This window comes from Lagenorhynchus albirostris, chromosome 9 (assembly GCF_949774975.1).
Source record: "Lagenorhynchus albirostris chromosome 9, mLagAlb1.1, whole genome shotgun sequence".
Classification (NCBI taxonomy): domain Eukaryota; kingdom Metazoa; phylum Chordata; class Mammalia; order Artiodactyla; family Delphinidae; genus Lagenorhynchus; species Lagenorhynchus albirostris.
In genome coordinates this window covers 6,864,877-6,886,603 of record NC_083103.1, presented here as the reverse complement: position 1 = coordinate 6,886,603, position 21,727 = coordinate 6,864,877, and the positions used below count along the sequence as shown (strand labels likewise).

At 61.3% G+C, this 21,727-nt stretch overlaps 2 protein-coding genes across 23 annotated transcripts; one reads left to right on the top strand and one right to left on the bottom strand.

Annotated features, from left to right (window-relative positions):
* The first annotated feature begins 1,162 nt into the window (after nucleotides 1-1,162).
* Nucleotides 1,163-17,030, top strand: EHBP1L1 (EH domain binding protein 1 like 1). Of its 22 annotated transcripts, none has more exons than XM_060158635.1 (21): nucleotides 1,170-1,544; nucleotides 3,982-4,039; nucleotides 4,251-4,346; nucleotides 4,705-4,758; nucleotides 4,838-5,016; nucleotides 5,095-5,237; nucleotides 5,642-5,677; nucleotides 5,765-5,833; nucleotides 5,921-6,083; nucleotides 6,250-8,380; nucleotides 8,840-8,997; nucleotides 9,091-9,139; nucleotides 9,572-9,912; nucleotides 9,967-10,294; nucleotides 14,419-14,464; nucleotides 14,585-14,640; nucleotides 14,737-14,860; nucleotides 15,148-15,247; nucleotides 16,103-16,176; nucleotides 16,259-16,373; nucleotides 16,508-16,739. In XM_060158635.1, exons 1-21 carry the CDS (start codon nucleotides 1,441-1,443, stop codon nucleotides 16,605-16,607), a joined length of 4,524 nt encoding a protein of 1,507 aa, XP_060014618.1. In that variant the 5' UTR covers nucleotides 1,170-1,440; the 3' UTR covers nucleotides 16,608-16,739. The 22 variants fall into 22 exon arrangements, 17 of the variants coding, with proteins under 17 accessions (XP_060014618.1, XP_060014631.1, XP_060014616.1 ...); XM_060158638.1 differs by lacking the exon at nucleotides 16,103-16,176 and having other exon boundaries at nucleotides 1,174-1,544; nucleotides 6,250-6,994; nucleotides 8,204-8,380; nucleotides 16,508-17,030; XM_060158637.1 differs by lacking the exon at nucleotides 16,103-16,176 and having other exon boundaries at nucleotides 1,174-1,544; nucleotides 6,250-6,994; nucleotides 8,198-8,380; nucleotides 16,508-17,030.
* Nucleotides 17,031-17,281: 251 nt separating this feature from the next.
* KCNK7 (potassium two pore domain channel subfamily K member 7) lies at nucleotides 17,282-21,705 on the bottom strand. Its single transcript, XM_060158657.1, has 3 exons — nucleotides 19,965-21,705; nucleotides 17,870-18,268; nucleotides 17,282-17,626 (listed from the first exon to the last, which is right to left on the bottom strand). Exons 1-3 carry the CDS (start codon nucleotides 20,302-20,304, stop codon nucleotides 17,421-17,423), a joined length of 945 nt encoding a protein of 314 aa, XP_060014640.1. The 5' UTR covers nucleotides 20,305-21,705; the 3' UTR covers nucleotides 17,282-17,420.
* Nucleotides 21,706-21,727: the final 22 nt, after the last annotated feature.

Sequence of the window (21,727 nt, the reverse complement as noted above, 5' to 3'; positions counted from 1 at the left end):
GAATGGTGGGTGCTAAGGCTTCCACACACACGCACAATATCCCACAGCTTCCTGAAACGAAGAGAAGAGGAGAGGACCTCAAAGTTGCGCACTTAGGCTTACCGGCTGCTCATCCCCATGCCTCCTGGACACAACTCAACTGACACTCCTGGCAGATCAGACGTCCTGTTCAAACCGAGTATTTATCAAGGACCAGGCTTCTGTCCATTCACAAACCTAGCAGAGCGTTCACACTGGCAGACGGAACAGGCTGATGTGCTGCTCTATGGCAGTTCTTGTAACTCTGCGCCTGACACCTGCAGCGGCTCATTACCAAGCAGGCAGCCGGGCGGGCTGGCGATAAGGGCTCTAATCTAGGTGTGAACAGAGCGGTTAACGCCCCGGGGCAGGCTTCCCAGGGGAGGGAGAGTAAACACACACACACTCCCGTCCATGATAACGGATTTCAATAAAACCGGCAAAATCAGCCAGGTTCTACACTAATGCTTTCCAAGCTTTCATTCTCAATGATGTTGTAAAAGATGGAACTATAATTATCCCTATTTCACTGAGGTGAAAACTGAGGCTCAGAGCGTTAGTACTTTGCCCAAGGTCACACGCTTGTTGGAAGTCATCTGCTTGTGGGATGTTGGCACCACCTTCCCACTTGACAGCTGGAGAGTCAGGTTCTGAAACTGGCAAGTGGGTGCTGCCCACAGGTAAGGCTACCCGGGTTGGCCGCTGACCCTGCTCCTTCCTGCTCTGGTTAATTCGTGGGTGGCAGCAGGAGTCTGCCTCTCCCCAGTGTTGAGGCCAGTTGGCTCTGGCTCAGCGCACTGTGATCCTTCACGTTTCTTCTCCTTTCTGGGTCTCTCTTTCCCCAGCCTGTGAAATGGGGCCACCAGTACGTACCTCCCAGGGCTGCGGTCAGGAAGGGAGGCGGCCGGGGCAGGGCTCGCGAGGGCGGTACCAATTGCTGATGGCTCCCTGCCCCGGCCCGCGCGCCCCCCACCCGGCCCGCGCCTCCACACCGCCTCGGCGCGCAACAAGCGGGCGCTGCGGTCCAGGCGCCCCCGTCGCCCCTCTCTCTCCCTCCCGCGCGAGGCCCCGGAAGCCGGGCCGCCCCGCCCCCGCGCTCTCACCCCGGCCCCCGCCCCCCGCCGGAGCCCCGCCCGCCTTCCGACGGGGGTGCAGCTCCAGGAAACGGCGCGCTCGCCGCTCAGCGCTCCAGCGACACGACGCGCCCCGGACGACCCCGCCGACGCAGCCAGACCACCCAGCGGGCCCCAGCGGCGGCGGCGGCAAGAGCGGCTCCGGGTCCCGCGCCTCGGACCCCTCCCCACGGACGGGGCGGGCGGTGCCGATAGGAGCCCGGAGGCCATGGGGACCTGGGCCAGGCCAGCGATCGCGGGCCAGCGGGAGCCCCGGGTCTGAGGAACGGGCGGCGGAGGCGGCAGGGCCATGACCTCGGTGTGGAAGCGCTTGCAGCGCGTGGGCAAGCGGGCCGCCAAGTTCCAGTTTGTGGCCTGTTACCACGAGCTGGTGGTGGAGTGCACCAAGAAATGGTGAGTGGGAGGGAGGCCTGGGGCACTCCCCAGACTGGCGGGGACCCCATCCGGCCTTGGGGCCTGAGAATCCTGCCCCCAGTCCAGTGACCAAAGACGCCGCCTACCCCAGCTTAGGCCCTGGTGACCCGGGCACAGAGAAGTGCCGCTGCAGCTGTGGCATCCCCGGAGCTGAGGGTGTGGGCAGCCTTTGGGGAGCGGAGGGCAGAACTTGCGACCGGAGAATCTGTCTGGGCCCACACTTGCCTCAACTGCACTCAGGGCTGGGGGAAGGGAGGCCTCCTGGTTTTGGCCAGAGGGATGGTTCAAGGTGGCATCAGAAAAGGGAGCAAGTTTTGCCGGTCTTCGGTCTTCGGGTGGAGGGGCTGGGACGGCAAACACCATGGCCCTAGTCCAGCTCAGAACAAGGATGTTGCCCCTTCCTCCGCTGCCCATTTGTTGAACCAGAGGAACCACCCGCCCCTTCAGCCGGAGTGGGCGCTGGGAGGCTGGATCCGTCTCCACAATATCCTTAAAAGGGGAAACTGAGCGCTGGGAGGGATGAGGAGGGAGGCGGGGAGCAGCTTAAAAGGGCCTGAGGACTTAGGAGGTTGTGGGTCGTGGAGGAGAGAGCCTGGGGAAGGCAAGGTGGTGGGGTGCAGGGAAATAGGTGAGGGGGTGCAGGACCCCCCAGCCCAGACTGCCAAAGGACCTGGGGCATCTCGTTCACATTCCCCCACCCGCAGCTGCCTGGGCCCCTGCGTCACACCCTAAATATACGTGCTTGCTAGTGTCAGCTTCCCCTGGCTGGATTAGGGCACAGCTGTGGGGGCCTCAGCCGCCAGGCGGGGCTAAATTTAGGCTCCCAAGTGAAAGCACAGGAAGGGACCAGGGGGTCCAAAGGGAGGGGAGTGAGCAGGAGGCCTGGGGTCCTTTGGGCAGCTGTCATATCCCTGACGTTGCCTGGGCCAGCCAGAGGGTGGTTCACACCACTCAGCAAGGCCCAGAAAGGACGGGCCGGCTGGGGTAACACAGCACAGGACTGGAACTTGAACTCTGGCCTATGGCTTCTGCCTTCTGCCACAGCATCCTGGGTGAAGACAGGGGGACGCTGGGCACGGTCCGGAGAGGTGGCTGAGGGTGTGGGCACTGTCAACGTGTCTGAGTCACAGGCGGTGGGCAGGGCCTCCTGAGCTTTTTCGCCTGGAGCCCTGGCTAGGAAGCTGCCTCTGCCCAGGTCACGGCTCCCCAGGAGGGCGTGCCCAGCCTGAGTCAGGCTGCCTAGCCAGGCCCTGCCCTCCCTAGGCTCTCACTGTCTTCTTCCCCTTTCTGGGAAGTCCCCATGGCTGCCCTTAGCCATCGCCTGCAGTCTGGGGTCCAGGAGAGGCACTTGGCTCCAGGCTGGAGGGCTCTAGACTCAGCTGTGTGCCCTTGCCTGGCCCCTAACCTCTCTGGGTCTCGGCATCCTCAGGGGCTGACAGGAGAGCCAGTTATCCTGGCTCGGCCTCCAGAGGGGCAGTGCGCTGGGTGAACCTGAACGTCCTGGCAAGGGACAGGGTACAGGCAAGGAGGACTCTTACGTTGCCATCTGCCTGATGATCCTCTAACCATCCCCACCCTCCTGGGCAGCAGTCGGCCCCTCCAACGCAAAGGGGCCCTCTTCCTTCCAGGCCCAGCCACGTGTCTGGGACTCGGCCCCGCGCAGCTGACACTCTCCTCTCGCTTTGTCTCTGTCTCCCCACATCTCTGCCTCTCCTCTGAGTCTGCCCTGGCATATGCTGTTTCGGCTTAGATGCCACCTTCTAGAAGTCTTCCCTGGTGCCCCTTGCGAGAATCGGGGGCCCTGCAAAGCAAAGGGCTGGGCGTGGAAGGTCCTGGGAGGGTATCGAATGACAAGCTGACCCTATGCCTCTCTGCCTACTTCCCAACCTGCCCTCCCCTCCCGACCTTACACCCACACCCCCATCCTGGGACCCTGGCACTTGCCATCCTCTCTGCCTGGAGCCTTCCTTCTCCAGACCCTCCTGACATGACCCATTCCCTGCCCCAGAAAGGTCTTGCCTCTCCTTTGCTTGGCTCTGCCCCCAAATTGGGCTGGGGTAATAGTATGCACTCTACAAATATTTGTGAGTGAATGGGTTTCTTTTACTCTGAGGCTGTCTCTCTGTGTCTCTGAGTCTGTGTTTCTTGCAGGGTACTTATGTTTCTGTTTGTCTCTGTGTGTGCCTGTCTCTCTGTATGACTTTTTTCATACTTCCTGCTGACCCACAGGCCTTTGCCCTCTGGCCCAGGCCTCACCCTGCCTCAGCAGCCCCACCCTACTCCCTGTGGCCCCAGATAAGGGGCTGTCTGGGCCCTGTCCTGGGGGAGGGGGATGTGGGCAGAAGGGAGACTGGAGGAGATAGAAAGGCCGGGTGGGCCTGACTGAGTAGCCCCCTCTCCCCGCTCCGCCTCCCAGGCAACCGGATAAGCTGGTGGTAGTGTGGACCCGGCGGAACCGACGCATCTGCTCCAAGGTGAGGGAGGATGTCAGCTGGGGGTCCAGGTTGGGGGTGGGGCCAGTTGGGGGGGGTAAGTGGGTCAGGGCTGAGGGGTGAGTGGAGTCAGGTTCAGGTTCAGATCAGAATCCATAGAAGGGAGAGAAAGATGGGGTCAAGGTTGGAGATAAGGGCAAGGGGTGAGGGGGAGAGTTAGGATTGGGGGGAGGACTCAGACTGCTCATTGTAGGCCCACAGCTGGCAGCCGGGCATCCAGAACCCATACCGGGGCACCGTGTTGTGGATGGTACCTGAGAATGTGGACATCTCTGTGACCCTATACAGGGTAAGTCTCTAGCCCTCCTGCACAGATGGGAATGAGCCGGTGATTGCGACCCTGGGCAGCCACAGGAGGCCCCTGGTGCGTTATCCATCCAAATAGAAAAGAACAGAGGGGTGAGACCAAGAATCATGGCAGGGGGCCTATTCAGTGTGAGTGGCCCAGGAGGTCTCCTTGGAGGAGGTAGCATTTAGCCACCACATGAAGAGAGCTGGGATCAGGAGAAGCCGGGAGCATACCTGCCAGGAGGGCTCAACATGTGTGAAGGCCCCACACAATCACCTCCGGAGCCAGCACAGGCTCTTCTCCCTGCCCTGTCCCCGCCGCAGCAGCCTCTGTACTCACCGGTGCCCCCTTTTCCCAGGACCCACACGTGGACCAGTATGAGGCCAAAGAGTGGACGTTTGTTATTGAGAATGTGAGTGGCTGGGGCGGGCTGGAGCCTGGGGTCTCGGGGACTCTGGGGCAGCACTGATGCTCCTTCTTCCTGCCCCCAGGAGTCCAAGGGGCAGCGGAAGGTGCTGGCCACAGCCGAGGTGGACCTGGCCCGCCATGCCGGGCCTGTGCCTGCCCAAGCCTCACTGCGGCTGCGGCTGAAGCCCAAGTCGGTGAAGGTGGTGCAGGCCGAGCTGAGCCTCACTCTCTCTGGGGTGCTGCTGCGGGAGGGCCGCGCCACGTGAGTGTCCAGCTGCCCTCCTGGGCCCTAGTCTATAACCTCTGACCGTAGCCCTCACCCCTGATCTCTGACCCCCAGGGATGATGACATGCAGAGTCTTGCGAGCCTCATGAGCATGAAGCCTAGTGACGTGGGCAACTTGGAAGACTTTGCTGAGAGCGATGAGGAGGACGCTAATGGCCCAGGGGGCCCGGACGCGAGGGTTCGTGTCCTCCAGCCAGGTGGGCTCACAGCTGTGGACTGAGATCGCCAAGACCTAGGGAGGGTGGAGGATGACCCGGGCCAAAATCCACTTGCTCTTTTGGGGCAGGGCCAGCTTGTGCACGCCCAGTGGTCGGAGCGCACTATTGCCAGGTGGTCCCAACCTGCCCAGCAGCCCTGATTGTCCTGCAGAATGGGTTTCCAGTACCTCCCTGTGCCCCTGGCCCTCTCCTCACCCCTGCCCACGTACCTGCCCCGAGACAGCTGGGCCAAAAGCGCAGAGAGGGGCTGCAGTCCAGGCTTGCCACCCCTCACTACCCAACCTCGTCCCTCCCTTTTGCTTGTTAAGGCTTTTTTTTCCATCTGTCCTTGTTGGTCCTGTCTCTCTTTTCCTCTGCACCTGTGGGCCTGTCTCTTCTCGTAGGCCGGGGCGGTTCCCTGAGGCTGGGGCGTTTCCCAGGTAGGCCCAGCATTCTAGTTGTGGGGAGGGGGTCAGACCTGCAGGGCCCTTCCCTGGGCTGACCTGCCCCCAACGCCCCACCCCCAGATACTTCTCGGGAGCTGAAGACACTCTGTGAGGAGGAGGAAGAGGGCCGATTTCGGCCCCGGCAGGCAGGTGAGGCCCAGGCTGGGGTTGGGACGGTGGAGACTGGACCTCCAGTCACAGGGCCCAGGCCTCAGCATCCCCCTTCCTTCCCCCCAGCTGCCAGCCCTTCTAGTGCCGAGGATACCAGCCCAGCCCCTGTGAGTGCCCCTGTGCCCCCAGCCAGGGCCTGCCGGGGCCAGGGGTCAGAACCAGCTCCTGTAGCAGGGGGCCAGGTGGGGCCCAAGGCCCCAAGGGCCCCCGGAACCCCACCAGAGACAAGGTGAGCTTTGGGGTCAGCCCCAGCACCCCGCCCTGTCTACTCTTAAGAAGTTGCACACCCCTTGCCAACCTGCCTTTCCAGGGTCCCAGCAATCTGAGAGGTGGGGGGCGCTGAGAGCGGGGGGCCAAACGAGCCCCTGCAACGCACCCTCCTGCTCTCTCCTCAGGTCCTCAAGACAGCCAGGCCAGGACGCGGCCCCCAGCCCGGCCCCTCGGCTCCGGAAAGGCTCTGATGCCCCCTGGCCCCCAGTCCCCCAAGGGGGAGATGAGGCCCCCAACGCCTCAGGGGCTCCCCCAACAGGCGTGAATTCTGCTGTGGAGACCCAGGCCTGGGCAAGCCCTCAGAAAGGGACAGAGGCCCAGGGAACCGGGCTGGGCCCAGGCATTGAGGACAGAGATTCCAGCAACTCTTTGGAAGGGCAGAAACCCAAGGTTGAAGAGGGGGGCATTGGGGACAGGCCAGAGGCTAGTGGGGCGGACACTGAGCATGGGTCAGGAGTCAGAGAGGTGAACAGTAAGAGGTCAGAGGTCAGAGCTGGGGAGGCTGAAGAGAGTTTAGAAGTTGGTCAGGTGGATGCTGAGCAGAGGTCAAAGGTGAGACATGTGGACACTAAGGGACCAGAGGCTACAGGGGTGACATCTGAGGCAAGATTCAAGGGAACTCCTGAGGCTCCTCCAAGGGGCTCTCAGGGGAGGACAGGGGTCAGGACCAGGGAAGAGGCTCCCACCATCCTGAGCTCACCCCCAGCGGAGCCGGCAGGGCAATCCAGGCATCTCAGTGACCTCAAGGGGGCCAGGGCTGCTGCGGGCCAGGAGAGAGAGGGTGCAGAGGTGAGGGGTGGAGCCCCTGGTGTTGGGGGGACAGGCCTGGAGCAGGGCCCCTCTGCTGGAGCAGCAAGCGCCAGGCCCCAGGTGAGCCAGTACCAGGGGGCCCCACCAGCAGCTGACCAGGGGGCGATGTCCAGGGATATGAGGGTCCGGGAAGTAGAAACTGGGGATTTGAGGGACCTGGGAACAGAAACTGGTGTGACAGAATCAGAGTTATTGGGGACCCAGAGAACAGAAGTGGGTGGGTCAGGGTTCCCCGAGATAGAGACTGAGACAGCAGAAGTGGAGATACTGGGGACCCAGGAGACAGAGGCAGTGAGATCAGGGGTCCTGGAGTCAGAGGCTGCTGAGATGGCAGAGTCTGAGGAACTAGGGACCCAGAAAACAGAAGTCAGCGTTTTAGGGGTCCCAGGGGCAGAGGCCGGGATGGCAGAGTGTGAGGTACTGGGGACCCAGGAGACAGAGGCTGTGGGTACAGGAGTTCTGGGGACGAAGACTAGGATATCAGAGATTGAGATACTAGGGATCCAGGAGATATCTGGGGGTTCACGGGTACTGAAGATAGAAGCTGATACAGCAGAATCTGAAATATTGGGGGCCCAGGAGACAGAGATGGGGTGTTCAGGGGTCTCAGAGATAAAATTTAAGATAACAGGGATGCAGGAGACAGAATTATGGGGTTCTGAGGTCCCAGGGATCGAGACTGAGACGGCAGAAGCTGAGATACTGGAGACCCAGGAGATGGCAGCTGGGGGTTCACGGGTCCCAGGGATGGAGACTGAGACACTGGGGACCCAGGAGACAGAGGTTGGGGGTTCAGGGGCCCCAGGGACAGAGACTGAGACATTGGGGACCCAGGAGACAGAGGTAGGGGGTTCAGGGGCCCCAGGGACAGAGACTGAGACATTGGGGACCCAGGAGACAGAGGTAGGGGGTTCAGGGGCCCCAGGGACAGAGACTGAGACATTGGGGACCCAGGAGACAGAGGTGGAAGATTCGCAGTTCTCAGGGCCAGAGGCTAGAATGGCAAAGGCTCAGACTTCTGGGGCCCAGAGGGCAGAGACTGGACTCTGGGAGACCCTCAGATATGAGGCTTTAGGGGCCCCAGTCACAAAGCATGGAATTTTAGGGTCCCAGGGAGCAGAGGCAGAAACTACAGTTTTGAGGGGCCAGGAGGTGGAGGCTGGGACTTTGGGAGTTTCAGAGGCCATGTCTGGGGTTTGGGGGGCCGAGGAAGCAGAGACGGAGGTTTCGGGGGCTTCAGAGAACCAATCTGGTATTTTTGAGGCCCAGGAAGCAGAGGCTGGGGTCTCAGGAACCGAGAAGGGAAAAGAAGCTGAGGGAAACCTCCCAGAGGCCAGCCTGATGGAGGCGCAGGTGGCCAGTGGGGCAGGGGCTGGGGTGCCCAGGCCCTCGGGGGCCTCTTCCCCAGAGGAGCCTGAAGAGGACAGGAGGCTGCCGGGCAGCCAGGTAGGGATGGGGGCCGCCGAGGGCCCAGTCTGCTGCTTCCCACTAACCTGGGCTGAGCTAACGGCGGCTCTGCATGGACCCACCTGGCCGACTGGGGTGGGGTGGGACAGGAGCTCAGCTTCAAGGAGCCCCTCACCCCCTCCTCTCCGAGGGTGCCCTGGCTCCCCCGCCCTGTCTTCCCTGGGTTGCATGGAGCGGGATGCCCCGAAAGCTGAGTTTCTGGGCTGACCTTGAGGTGTGGCTGCTGGGGGGCCTCTGATATCGCCTGGGGGCCACTGACCTTTTAGGTGACCTTGGTAGATAACACTGGAGCTGGAAACCCTTTTGCCTGACCCTAAGGCCCTGGCCAGTGGTCCGTGGTGACTCCTGCAAACCCAGAGCTGGAGCTGTTTTGTGCCCGAGGGGCAGAGGGCACAAGTCCCACGTCCACATTCCCTAAGCCCATCCCTGTGTCCCCAGGCACCACCCGCCCCGGTCAGCTTCAGTCAGTCCCTGCTGGAGTGGTGCCAGGAAGTCACCGCCGGCTACCGTGGCGTCCGCATCACCAACTTCACGACATCCTGGCGCAACGGCTTGGCCTTCTGTGCCATCCTGCACCGATTCCACCCGGACAAGATGTGAGCTGCCAGAGGGAGTGGAAATGAATGGGGGAGGCTGCCAGGAGGGGAGGGTGGTGTGAATCCAGCCTCTGATCAGCGCTCTCTCTGCAGCGACTTTGCCTCCCTGGACCCACTCAACATCAAACAGAACAACAAGCAGGTGAGACAGGGTGGGAGTGGTGCCTGGAGGGAAGGAGGATCCAGAGCCAGGCCTAAGCTAAGATTAAGTTCCTTGTCCCGTCTGTGTGTAGGAGAGGAATCTGTGGGCTTCATGGCCCCAGCTGTGGCTTTTGGAAGTTCTGCCACTTAGTTACCCTTTTGGTCTTTATATTTTTCGTTTTCCTGAGTTTAGCTTTGTTTTTTTTAAGCATATTTCCACCAGATGGTTTTTCCCAAAAGCACCCCGTTTGGTGTGCAGTTGCTGGGTAACGCAGGGGCGGGCCATGTTGCTAGATTTCCCCCAATAGGAAGGTGAAGGCGTTGGCAAACCCAGGCGTGCCAGTCGCAGGGACCTCCTCGTCGTTCCGGGGCGGGGCGGCAGGGTCGCTGGCTGACCCGCCGCCGATGACCCGAACGAACGCACCGTCCCTAGGCCTTTGATGGCTTCGCGGCCCTGGGCGTGTCGCGGCTTCTGGAGCCGGCGGACATGGTGCTGCTGTCGGTGCCCGACAAGCTCATCGTCATGACGTACCTGTGCCAGATCCGCGCCTTCTGCACGGGGCAGGAGCTGCAGCTGGTGCAGCTGGAGGGCGGCGGCGGCGCCGGCACGTACCGCGTGGCCAGCTCCCAGTCGAGCCCGCCCGACGAACTGGACACCGGCGGCCTGGCGCAGCGGCTGCGCGAGCACTGGGCCCAGGAGCCCCAGGAGGCCGCGACCCGCGCGGACGGGACGGCCCCCGAGGCGGCCTCCAAGGACCGCGGGGCCGAGGCGGCCTCCAAGGACAGCGGGGCCGAGGCGGCCTCCAAGGACCGCGGGGCCGAGGCGGCCTCCAAGGACCGCGGGGCCGAGGCCGCCCAGGAGCCGCGCTCCGTGGAGGCCCCGGCAGACGGCCCTGGAGCCCGGGCATCCGTGCCCCCGACAGAGGGGCTGGTGAACGGGATGGAGGCGCCGGGCGCCGCGGGCGGCGTGAGGCTGCGGCGGCCGTCGGTCAACGCGGAGGCCGGGCCCGTGCCCCCGCCCCGCGCGCACGGCTCCTTCTCCCACGTGCGCGACGCTGACCTGCTGAAGAAGAGGCGCTCGCGGCTGCGGAACAGCAGCTCCTTCTCGGGGGACGACCCGGACTCGGGAGCCGCGGGAGCTGCCGGAGCGGCGGCGGTGAGTGCCCTCCAGCGGCGCGGGGGTCGGGGGAGCAGGGCAGAGCAGGGGCGGGTCTTGAGGGACCCCAAGGGCAGGGCTGGCGCGGGGCGGGGGGCGGTGGCTTCAGGGCGGCCGGCCTCTGCAAGATGCGGGTAGGCGTCTGATTTGAGGCACCGGTGCTGCGGAAGTCCCGCTCGAGGACGAGATAGCTCTGCCAACTCCTCAGCGGGGGCTGAGTGCCCAGGCCGGCGACCCGGCGCCAATTTTTTTTTTTAAATGAATTTGTCTATTTATTTATTTTTGGCTGAGTTGGGTCTTTGTTGCTGCGCGTGGGAGCAGTGCGCGGGCTTCTCATTGCGGTGGCTTCTCTTGCTGCGGAGCACGGACTTCAGTAGTTATGGCTCGCGCGCTCTAGAGCGCAGGCTCAGTAGTTGTGGTGCACGGGCTTAGTTGCTACGTGGCACGTGGGATCTTCCTGGACCTGGGCTCGAACCTGTGTGCCCTACCCTGGCAGGCGGATTCTTAACCACTGCGCCACCAGGGAAGTCGTGCCGCTGGCTTTTGCTGCCAGCCTTGGCCAAGATGCAGGCTAGTGATTTTTAACGCACGGCAACCAGTTAGTGGAATCAGGCTGTAGCAGGAAGTTCCTAGAAGGTTCCGTGTAGTCAGCGCTCTTTATGGACTGTTAAGTGGGTTGGAGCGTTTCTTTCCCTGCTGGTGGCGCGGGGTCTACCGGCAGCCACCACTTTCCTGTAAGCTGGGAACAGGGTTTCTATACTCAAGGGAGCTCTCCAGGGCCTTCCAACCCCAAGATACTCTGACTCGGATCCTTCACTCCAGACACTGGAAACCAGTTTCCTCTCTTCTCTGATAATGTAAAGTTGGAGATGGGAGACTCTGCTGGGTGCCCATGTTCCCCCATCCCTTGCAGGTCTCAGGTCAGCCTCCCAGGGTGTCTCATGGTCAATACACTAAAGAGGAGATGGTTCCAGAGAGGGCAGGGATTTGCTCAAGGACTCACAGCCACTGAAGTCCCGGCCATGGGCTTTCCAGCAGCACCGTCCTGGACAGCAGGGGCAGCTCTGTCAGGCTGCTTCAAGCCTTCAGCTGTCCAGGCATGACCCCTAAGTTCTAAGGAAAAGAGGGAATAAATTGGGAGAGGCTTTTTGGAAGAAGCAGCCACTTGAGCCAGGCTGATAAGATGGGCAGCTTTTCCCAGGTGAAGAATCGGAGGGCTGGTTCTCAAGAGGTGGGACCTCACAAGTAAAAATGTGGCAGCAGGAAAGCTCAGGTCTCATTTAGGGAACTGCCAGCCACCTCCCTTAAGGTCCGCAGGCGGTGATGAGGCTGGCCTGGAGAGCAGGACCCCTGAGTGCAGGGTCAGAGGTGCAGCATTGAGCCTATGAATGAGAAACAGGAAGGGCATGAGAGGCTCCCATAGGAGCTGTGCTTTCCTGGCCTGTGTTGGCCTCTGGCCAAAGCTGCCTTAATGTGTCTCAGTGGCTCTTTATATGTTAAAACAGGAGGCTCCATCTTTCTGGGCCCAAGTCCCAGCGTCTGGTCCTTCCAAGCCAGGCCCCCCTCCAACCCTTGTCCCACAGGAGATATATGACCCATGGGGCTGGAGGGGATGCTTCCTCATTGGCCACTCCCATCCCCCATGCGTACAGTAGGAGGACGTAGGGCCTGCCCCTGGCCTTGCGAGCTCCCAGAGACCTGGATGGGATGAAGTCAGTCACCTTGAAGCTGGGGCAGGGCTGAAGCAATGCCATGAGGAGGGCAGGGTGCCTCTGCTGTGGCCCAGCAAGGCTTCCTGGAGGAGGGGCCACACATGAGGGTGTAGAAAGGGGAATTTGGGTTAGACATGAGGAAGCGTTGGAATTCCCATCAAGGCTGCCATGAGTAAGCTTAGTTGCTGCTGAGGTTGGGGCTTCTCCACTCCTGCATCCGCCTGCCCTATTGGTTGAGCACTTGCTTCATGCCTGGTCTGCCCCCTCAACCCCTCAGCAACTGCTCCTTCTAGGAAGGAACAGTTACCCCCTTTTGCAGGTGGGAATGTTGAGGCTCAGGGATATGAAAAGATAAAGGGAGTTGATACTGGTGTGAACCCCGGTTCCGACACTGAACTCTAAAATGGCGCCCTCTACTGGGCCCAGCACTATGAACTGGCTGTGTGACCTTGCACGAGCCACTTAATCTCTCTGTGCTCTTTTCCTGCGGATGAGAAGTAAAGACATGAAAGCTTTTTGCAAAGTGGCATTGAGGTACTCCTGCAGGGTGTTGTCAAAAGAGGGGAACTGTGAGGGACTTCCCTGGCAGTCCAGTAGTTAAGAATCCGCACTTCCACGGCAGGGGGCCCGGGTTCGATCCCTGATCGGGGAACGAAGATCCCACATGCCGCACGGTGCAGCCGAAACAAACAAACAGACAAACAAGCAAACAACAAAAAAGAGGGGTACCCCAACCTGAGTGTACTCTGTTAAAAAATTTTCTTTTAAAAAGGGGGGGGACTGTTTTTCCCCAGATGTCTTTCTGGAGCCCTGTGTCCTTTACGTACAAGGACACAGGCCCAGTGCGTGTGACTGGGCCAGAGGCAAACAGCAAATTGGTGGCCAAGCTTGGGAACAAACTTTTGGATTAGACAGCCCTAGGCCTGGGCCGGCCCTGTTTGAGTGTCATTTCTGACCCTCTGTTTCCTCATCTGTAAAGTGGGGATGGTAACCTTCCCCGCCTCACAGTGTTCTTGGGAAAACTAAATGAGTCGATGCACGTACAGCACCCAACACACAAATAGATGCTTAATGCACATCAGCCGTTACAGTTAACCGGTGCGCCCTGAGTGCATTCTCTGGACCCCAACCTGTCTGCAGGGGCCGCTGCTGCTTAGGGAGACAGGCGTAACCCACAGCTGTGACGAGGGAGGCCCTGGGGGCTAGGGTGGGAGTCGGGGAGGCTTCAGGAGGCCTGAAAGTTAGGGAGGGAGGAAGAAAGCCCCGTGAAGGGGCCCCTGGAGGAGGTGGGGCCGAGCTGGGTCAGGAAGGTCGACTTGGCGTCCAGCTGCCCAAGACAGAGCCCGCTCCAGGCTGAGGAAACAATTTGGGGAAGCGAAAGTCCACCACTGGGGCCGGAGGGTGGCATCTGGGTGGGGCCCGGGGCAGTAGGAGTTGAGGCTGGATCTGCCACCAGGCCGTGGCAACGAGGCTGGGGGCTGAGAGGGGGTGTGAAGAGAGTGACACCATCGGGGGCGAAGGTTTAGGGAGACCCTTCAGTTGTGGCTTGAGGGTAAAGTCAGCAGGCAGGGCGTGAGGGGAGGCTGGTGAAGAGGCCGCCACCTACCCAGGCCAGAGAGGAGGGCCCCTGAGCAGGGGACGTCCAGGGCTGCCTCTCAGAGTTGCAGGGTGGGGTGGACTCAACACTTTCTCCCCACCTCGTGACCTGGAAAGGTGGCCAGAGCAGAGCCATCAAGGGGGCCTGGCTATTAGCTGAGCTGAAACTTGGGGGCCCCCAGGGCTGACAGTGCCAGCAAGTTGCCAGGGGCGGGGCACATGAGGGGCCAGCGCTGCCCTTCCCGGCTGAAATTGGTAGGTGCAGCTGCCTGTTCTGCTCCAAGTGTTATTCGGCGAGCACAGCATTCTCTAGGTGTGGGGACTGAGAAGGTGGGAGGGTGCCCCGTTTGGCCAGGAGACGGAGGTACTGGTTGCCACGTCAGCTCAGCTCAGTGTCACTGTGCGGGGCCCTGGCCATGATGGGGATGCTGCCACTAGGTGACAGAGTCTGAGGTGACCTGAGGGAGATTCATGGGGGAGGGGGCAGAAGGGGGAAGGAGAGGCCCCAGCTGGGCCCCTCACAGCCTTTCACCCCCGACTCACAAAAGCCCTGTGAGGCCCCAGAAACGAGGACTGCGAGGCTCGGCCAGTGGGAGAGGACTGGCCCAGGACCACAGGGCCAGGGGTGGTGAAGGCCTTTGCTCTAGGAGGTGCTTCCCCAGAAGGGATGGAGGTAGAGTTCTGTGCATGCAGGACCTCGAAGCTGCAGGGCCTGGAACTGAGGTCCCCCCCTCCCCTGTGTGAGTGGGGCTCCGGCTGGCCCCAGGGCGGGCTGTTGGGGAGCCTCCAAGCCCTTACTGGCCTCCTCCTCCACAGGAAGTCGTGAGCCCTGACCCCAGCCCTGCCCCACAGCAGGCCCCTGGTGAGTAGTTTTGAAGGGGTGGCGACTCAGCTGAACTCAGGCTGCTCACAGATCCTGAGCTGGGGACCTTCTGGGGACAGATGTCAGTTGGGGGTGCCTTAGCCTGGTATCTGTCCACAGGTGGGAGTCCCCCATCGGAGGAGCTACCCCCAAGCCCAGCGGAGGAGGCTGGGCTGGTAAGGAGGGCTGAGGTGGGAGGAGTGACGGGTGGGCTTCCTAGGCAGGGCTTGGGCTCAGCCCACCCTGTCCCTTGCCCCCGCTTTCCACCCCAGCAACGGTTCCAGGACACAAGTCAGTATGTGTGCGCAGAGCTACAGGCCCTGGAGCAGGAACAGAGGCAGATAGATGGGCGGGCGGCCGAGGTGGAGACGCAGCTGAGGAGCCTCATGGAATCAGGTGGGGCGGGCATCTGGAGTCCACACCCCAGCACGTGCCACCACGGCTACCCCACCCTGCAGCTCTTTCTGACCCTGGGAGGAGTGGGAGGAGACAAGGCTGGGGTCATCTCCCCATTTACAGCCGGGCACCCTGAGGCCCCCCGGCCGGGAAGCAGCTTGCTGGAGGCGCACAGCTCAGGTTTCTGAGATGCCACAAGGGAGCAGACACCATCCCCCACCCCCAGCCTCCCTGCTGCTGACACAGGGGTCAGTGGCAGGCCTGGTGACTGCCCTGGCCCGATTCAGGTGCCAACAGGCTGCAGGAGGAGGTACTGATCCAGGAGTGGTTCACACTGGTCAACAAGAAGAACGCTCTCATCCGGAGGCAGGACCAGCTGCAGCTGCTGTGAGTGTTGGTGCTTCCCTGTCCAGGCCCCACCCCTGCCCACCCAGGGCCGGCAGAGCAGATGGAATCTTAACTACTCTAATTAGAACTGTTCACTGCTCTCTTCTTTCTCTGAATTTTTTTTTGAAGAAATTGCTCAACCATCTTAATTTTTTCCATAATTTCCTGTATAAAGTGTATACTTCTTAAATTGGTACTGTTTTTATGAATAAGAAAATCGAGGCCCAAAGAAAAATGTGGCAGGTCAGTGCTGAGTGCCCCAGCTGGACCCTGTTCCTTTACAGGAAGGAACACTGAGCCTGAGAGACAGCTGAGCTGCTTTCCTGGGTGGGCTCAGGAGCAGTTCTGGGCTTCATGGCCTTTGTAGCCCCGCGTGGTGGAAGTGGTTTTGCCTCCCTTTTACATCTTGGGTCATTTTTCAGAATAATTTTAGTCCAATACTTGCTGCTTATGAATAATATCCATCTGAATAATCCTTCTGGGTTGTTTCTTATTTGTTGAAAAGGGGGTGGGATGAGGGGAGGAGACAATATAAACTCCCAGCAGCTGGGGAACAGGTGAAACAAGAGGGACTTCCCTAGCGGTCCAGTGGTTAGGACTCCGTGCTTCCACTGCAGCGGGCCGGGCCGGGGTCTGATCCCTGTTGAGGGAACTAAGATCCCGCCTGCTGCCCAAAAACCAAAAACAGAAGAGATGATTCCAAGCTGGGACTAGGGTATAGCTCTGACCTCCGTCCAGCCATCTATGGGAACTGGCGGTGAGGTGGGGGGCGGGGGTGCCAGGGAGCGGTCCGAACCCTGGGCGCTCCCTGCCATTCCTCTCTCCCTGACCTGGCACCCCCCCCCCGGCCCCCAGCATCGAAGAGCAGGACTTGGAGCGGAGGTTCGAGCTGCTGAGCCGGGAGCTACGGGCCATGTTGGCCATTGAAGGTGGGAGATGGGGCCCGGGGGCCGGGGACCAGGACCGGGCAGGGGCTGGCGCCTCCTGACCCTCAGCCTCCTCTGCCCTCAGACTGGTTGAAAACGGCCGCGCAGCAGCACCGGGAGCAGCTCCTGCTGGAGGAGCTGGTGTCGCTGGTGAACCAGCGCGACGAGCTGGTCCGGAACCTGGACCAGAAGGAGCGGACGTGAGTGGGGCCGGGATGCGCTGGGAGCTGGGAGGCTCCAGGGGGGCTCTTGGAGGCGCGCTTGGTCTGGACCCCGGGGGTGGGCTGCCTGTGGGGCCCGACGCTGGGGCTGACTTGAACCCGTTCCCTCCCAGAGCCCTGGAGGAGGACGAGCGCCTGGAGCGCGGCCTGGAGCAGCGGCGCCGCAAGCTGAGCCGGCAGCTGAGCCGGCGCGAACGCTGTCTGCTGAGCTGAGGCCGCGAGGGCCCGGACGTTTTCGCCCCTCCCGGTCCGTCCAGACCGCAGCTTTTCTCCCCGTCGCGCCCGGTCACTGCTTCGGGCCTGCGCTCCGGAGGACCGGACCCTCCCCGATGCCGCGCGTGGCCAGTAGGGGCCGTCGTCACCCTTTACCAGGAGGGGACGCGCGGCCCTTCAGGCCCCGACGGACAGGGGCGGCTGGGCGGCCGCGCCGCCCGGGCGTATTTATTAGTCCGTGTGAGTGTGTGTGCGTGTGTTCGAGGTGGGCTGGGGGGTCCCAGGCACGGCCCCCAGAGCCCCTCCCCGAGGGCAGGACCCGGCCGGCCAGCACCGAGGGAGAGGGACGGCTCTTGAACTGCCACATCCCCGCCCTCCCCCTTCTTCCTGTTCCTCGCGAGCAATAAAGTTAGAAAAGGCCAAGCCAGTGCTCCGGGGCTTTCTCAGGACGACTGGGGCTTTCAATAGACGGAAGGGGGTGGGGTCTCGGCGGATAAGATTGTCTGCGATCCTTACTGGGGCTGTGTGGAGTTGAGGTTCTCAGATGCTGGAGAAGGCGAGACCAGAGGCTTGAACTCTGCCTTCGAAGGGTGATGGGGTTTGGGTTGTTGATCACTGTAGGGAAGTCCCATTTCGAAAGGAGACGAAAACAGTCGGAGGTGTTGCCCGTTTTATTTTTTATTAACACATTCCCTGAGGTCCTTACATCCATCCCTTCCCCTCCCACCCCCAGAGGCTTCCCCAGCCACTCCCGATGGCTTCCTCCTCAGGCTTCTCCACCTGAAAGGAGCTCAACTCCATCACTGACATCTGTCAGCAAGCTGGGGCCCGTTCTGGGGCTGCTGCTGAGGGTGGCAGGGTGCTCAGAGCCAGTTCATCCTGGCCTAGGATGCCACCTTCGTCCTCAGCGTTCAGAGGGCCCCTGGACCTGAAGAACTTCACCATGGCACGGACCTGGGGCAGCTCCAAGAACGTCTCCACGGTCAGCAGCATGGCCAGGAGCCCCAGGAGCAAGTACCCTGGGGAGGAGAGGTTACTAGGGCGGCGCTCAGGGTGCTGACGATGCTCCCCACTCCCCTCCCAGCAAGTGACCAGCCCTCACAATTCTCTTAGCACTTTGGACTAAACCTCCCACACCCTGCCCTGGGGCAGGGTCCTTCCAACCCGTGAGGCTCAGCCTCCCCAGTGGCTTATGGGAGTTGTAGTCCAGGCTCCTCTTCCCTCCTCTCCTCCCTGTCACGCTCCTTGGCAGCTGGACTCACCCAGAAGTGCGAACTGGCCAAGGTAGTAAAACACTGGGTGCAGGCCATTGTCATGGCCAGGCAGCAGGTCCCCCAGGCCGATGGTGCTGAGTGAGCTGAAGCAGAAGTAGATGGCCTCCAGCAGGCTGCAGTCGCCCTGCAGACCCCACAGCACCAGTGCTGGCAGCAGCACGAAGATACCAGCCACTAGCAGGCCCAGCCCAGATGCCTGCAGTAGCGCAGCCCTGGCCGGCGTCAGCTGCCAATGGATGGCTACCCAGGCACCCGGGCGGCTGAGCAGAGGCAGCAGGCAGTGGCGCAGTGCAGCCACAAGTGCTAAGGAGGCTGGCAGCCCCAGGGCCGTGTAAACCACACAGAAGGCCTTTCCACCTGCCGATAGTGGGGCCATGTGGCCGTAACCTGGAGAGGAGGGAGACAAGGGTAAAGAGCACCTGAGTGGGATGCCTGCCGGGTACCCACTTCCTCCAGCCTCCCTCCGGTAGAAGGCTGCCCTCTGGTGGCTGAGATTGCTGGAACTGTTCAGGCAGGGGCTCTGTCTGCCTCTGCTCTTCATTCACTTGGGGTCTTACTCAAGTCCCTTAACCTCTCTGGGCCACTCTTTTATTTTCTGGAACAAGAAAGGATTAAAAGAGACAGTCCCCTCAGGCCTCTTGTAGCTGGGACAGTTCTGAGAGCTGCTGTCCTACCCCAAGGCAGCCTGGCTTCCTGAGAGGTTCCTCAGCTCTGCCCTTGACTTCCACTTCCAAACCCACCAGGTGAAATGTTACCCCTTCTTTCATTCCCCAAAGGTATATCAAGTTATCCTGGGTGCCAGGCCTTGTGCTGGAATCAGAGTCTGCCCAGGCTCCAGTGGGGAAGGCAGGCAGGAAAAACAGTCAGGACACCTGACACGAAGGGCTGCAAAAGAGGCAGCGCACATGAGAGAAGGCATTCAAGGCTGGAAAAGTGTGTGCAAAGGCAGGGAGAGGTGAAAGAGCGGGGCATGCTGGGGGAACAGGGTCGGCTGGTCCAGGGCTGTAAACACAAATACCTAGAGGAGTCAGAAGTAAGACAAAAAGGAGTGGTGGGGACTGGGGTGGGCTGGAGAGCATGTGCTCTGCCCCCAGGGCAGGCCCTGTTCTACTCCACAAGGATTCTGGCTCAGTGCAAATAGGTTTCCCAATTTTTCCAAAAGAAGATAGATAGAAAATGGGGCTTCCCTGGTGGCTCAATGGTTAAGAGTCCTCCTGCCAATGCAGGGGGCACAGGTTTGAGCCCTGGTCTGGGAAGATCCCACATGCTGCGGAGCAACTAAGCCCATGCACCACAACTACTGAGCCTGTGCTCTAGGGCCTGTGAGCCAGAGCTACTGAGCCCACGTGCCACAACTACTGAAGCTCACACGCCTAGAGCCCGTGCCCTGCAGCAAGAGAAGCCACCGCAGTGAGAAGCCTGCGCCCCACAATGAAGAGTAGCCCCCGCTTGCTGCAATTAGAGAAAGCCTGCGCACGGCCAACGAAGATCCAACGCAGCCAAAAATAAATAAATTTTTTAAAAAGATGGAAAATGGCCTTTAAAAAATATTCAGACACTTTGCAGGACAAATCCCCCCAGGGCTGTGGGTCCCATTGCTTTATTCCTCTGGGCCTTCACACATGCTGTTCCCTCTGCCAGGAATTCCTTCGTGTCTATCTCTGTGCCCTCTTGCTTTGGCTACCATCTCATGGGGACTTCCTCCCCCGGGAGCCTTCCCTCACACTCCTTCTGGGATGGTGGTCCTGTATCCCCTGGGTTCACTCCATTTCCCTCCATCCAAGAATCCATCCCATAATTCATGTTCCCGGTCTTGCCTCAGGCCCGCAGGGTCTGGGCACCTCTCCTGGGTCTCAAAGGGTGCCTGGGGGTGGGACTGAGGAGCCCACACCCCTCCTGGCAGTTGAAGTTGAGGCACTAGTTGGGGTGTGTTGGTGTGGGGAGCCCCAGCTGTGATGACAGGGCTAATAAGGCCTGGGCTCTGTCTAGCACTTTGGGGCTGGGGGAAGGGCTGCACCCCCAGGGACCCCAGGTAGCAATGGCCTCAAGCGCCCCTTCCTGCCCGGCCTCCTGGCGGCCTTACCTGTGGTGGTGAGGAGGCTGGCAGTGAAGAGTAGGGCTGAGGGCAGATCCCAGTTCCTGGCCTGGGAGCCATTGCCCAGGCTGGAAACCCCGTGGGCCTGGGCTGCCAGGGCGGTGCCCAGCAGCTCTTCCAGTGCCCTGGGTGGCAGGCAGGCCCTGTACTCCGCCTGGAAAGTGGCCAGCTCGGCCCTGAGGTTGGCCTGGAGCTGGAGTGCTGGAGGCCCCTCCAGGGCCTGGAGCACTGCAGCCCCAAGTCCCAGGGCTAGCAGGTGGGCCACAACCAGTAGCCCGTATCGGGCCCAGGGCCTCAGAGCCCACATGGTGTGCCGCCCAGAGTCCATCAGAGGTGCCCTGGGAGCCGACTGCTCCACCACAGGCACCTGGGAGGGGCCGGGCAGGGTGGGGCTGGGAGGAGGTGCAGCGTGGGTGGCTGGCGAGGGAGGGAAGCCTGGGAGAGCAGCTGGGGTGAGTGGGGCTGGGAGGGTGAGGCGAGGAGGTGAGCTGGATAACTCCTCCCCATTTCTGGGGCAAGAAGTTTTTTGCCCAGTTCGCCAAAGCTGGGTGGTCGGGTGGTGGGTGGTCCGGGGCGGGATGGAGGAAGGCGAGACCCCGAGAGGTAACTTGACCGGCTCCCAGTCACACCGTGGTGGTTTATTCAGGGATGAGCTCACTCAGTCACAGACCCCATTCACCCGCTCAGCAGGTGCCCGGACCCAGAGGACGTTAGGGGAGAGGACAGACCAGGTCCCTGCCCTCCTGGTGTTCCCACAAGAAGCCTGTTGGCAAGGACGCAGGACAAGTTCACATCATCACAAGCTCCCTGAGGGAAACGCCCCGGGTGTTGGGGGAGAGTTCCGGGGGAGCATCACCTGGAAAGCTCCTCTGAGGAGCGGCATTTCAGCTGGGGAAGAGAAGAGGCCAGGCCAGGTGGGAAAGAGCTAGGGTGGTGAGAAAAACAGAGGCCTGCTGGGGTGGGGCGGAGTTGGGGGTCAGGACACAGGGCCTTGAGGACATGTGGCTCAGGGGACCTATGGAGGGGGCTAGTGCAGGCATCCCGGATGGAAAGGTGGCGGCCTGGGCTGTGGAGTGGGAGAGGGCAGGTGGGGCAGGGTGGCGAGGCGAGGACAGGAGTGGAGGATGCCCGGAGCTCCCTGGACAGATGATGCTCCCTCCACTCTCAGTGCTTCCTGAGAACCCTTCATGCCCAGCCCTCCTGAGTCCCCACCCCGGTGAACACTGGAGTCACAGTAGGTCTGGCTGCCATGGAGTGCGCAGGGGACGGGGAGAGGGAGCCTGGACCCCGCCTCCCATAAACCATGGAGGGGCTGAGCCCAGGGCCCCTGCCCTAGGGCGTGGTGTGGGAGGGGTAGTCCGCAGAACCCCATGGCATTAAGAGAAGCTTGAGTGGAGCCGGGTGTCAGGGTGGGGGCCCCCTCTTGTATCCAGACCACGGGATAGAAACAAACCCAGGACAAACCACCAAGATGCCACCCGGAGGGCTGTGGGCTCCTGAGTTCAGCGAGCTGCCTGGGGTGGGAGCAGCATAGCTGGGAGGGCATCCCAGGGGAGGTGATGTTGTTGCTGGGCCTTAAGGATGAGCCGGGACCACCCAGCAACAGGAAGAATCAGAGCAAACACAGTTGCTTGAAATGGTGGGAAAGGCTTAGTGAGGGTGGGAGAAGATGGGTGAGGCCCGAGCGTGTGGGTGCCAGGGAGGCTGAGAAGGGCCTTGAATGCCTGGTGATGAAGCGGACTTGATCCCAG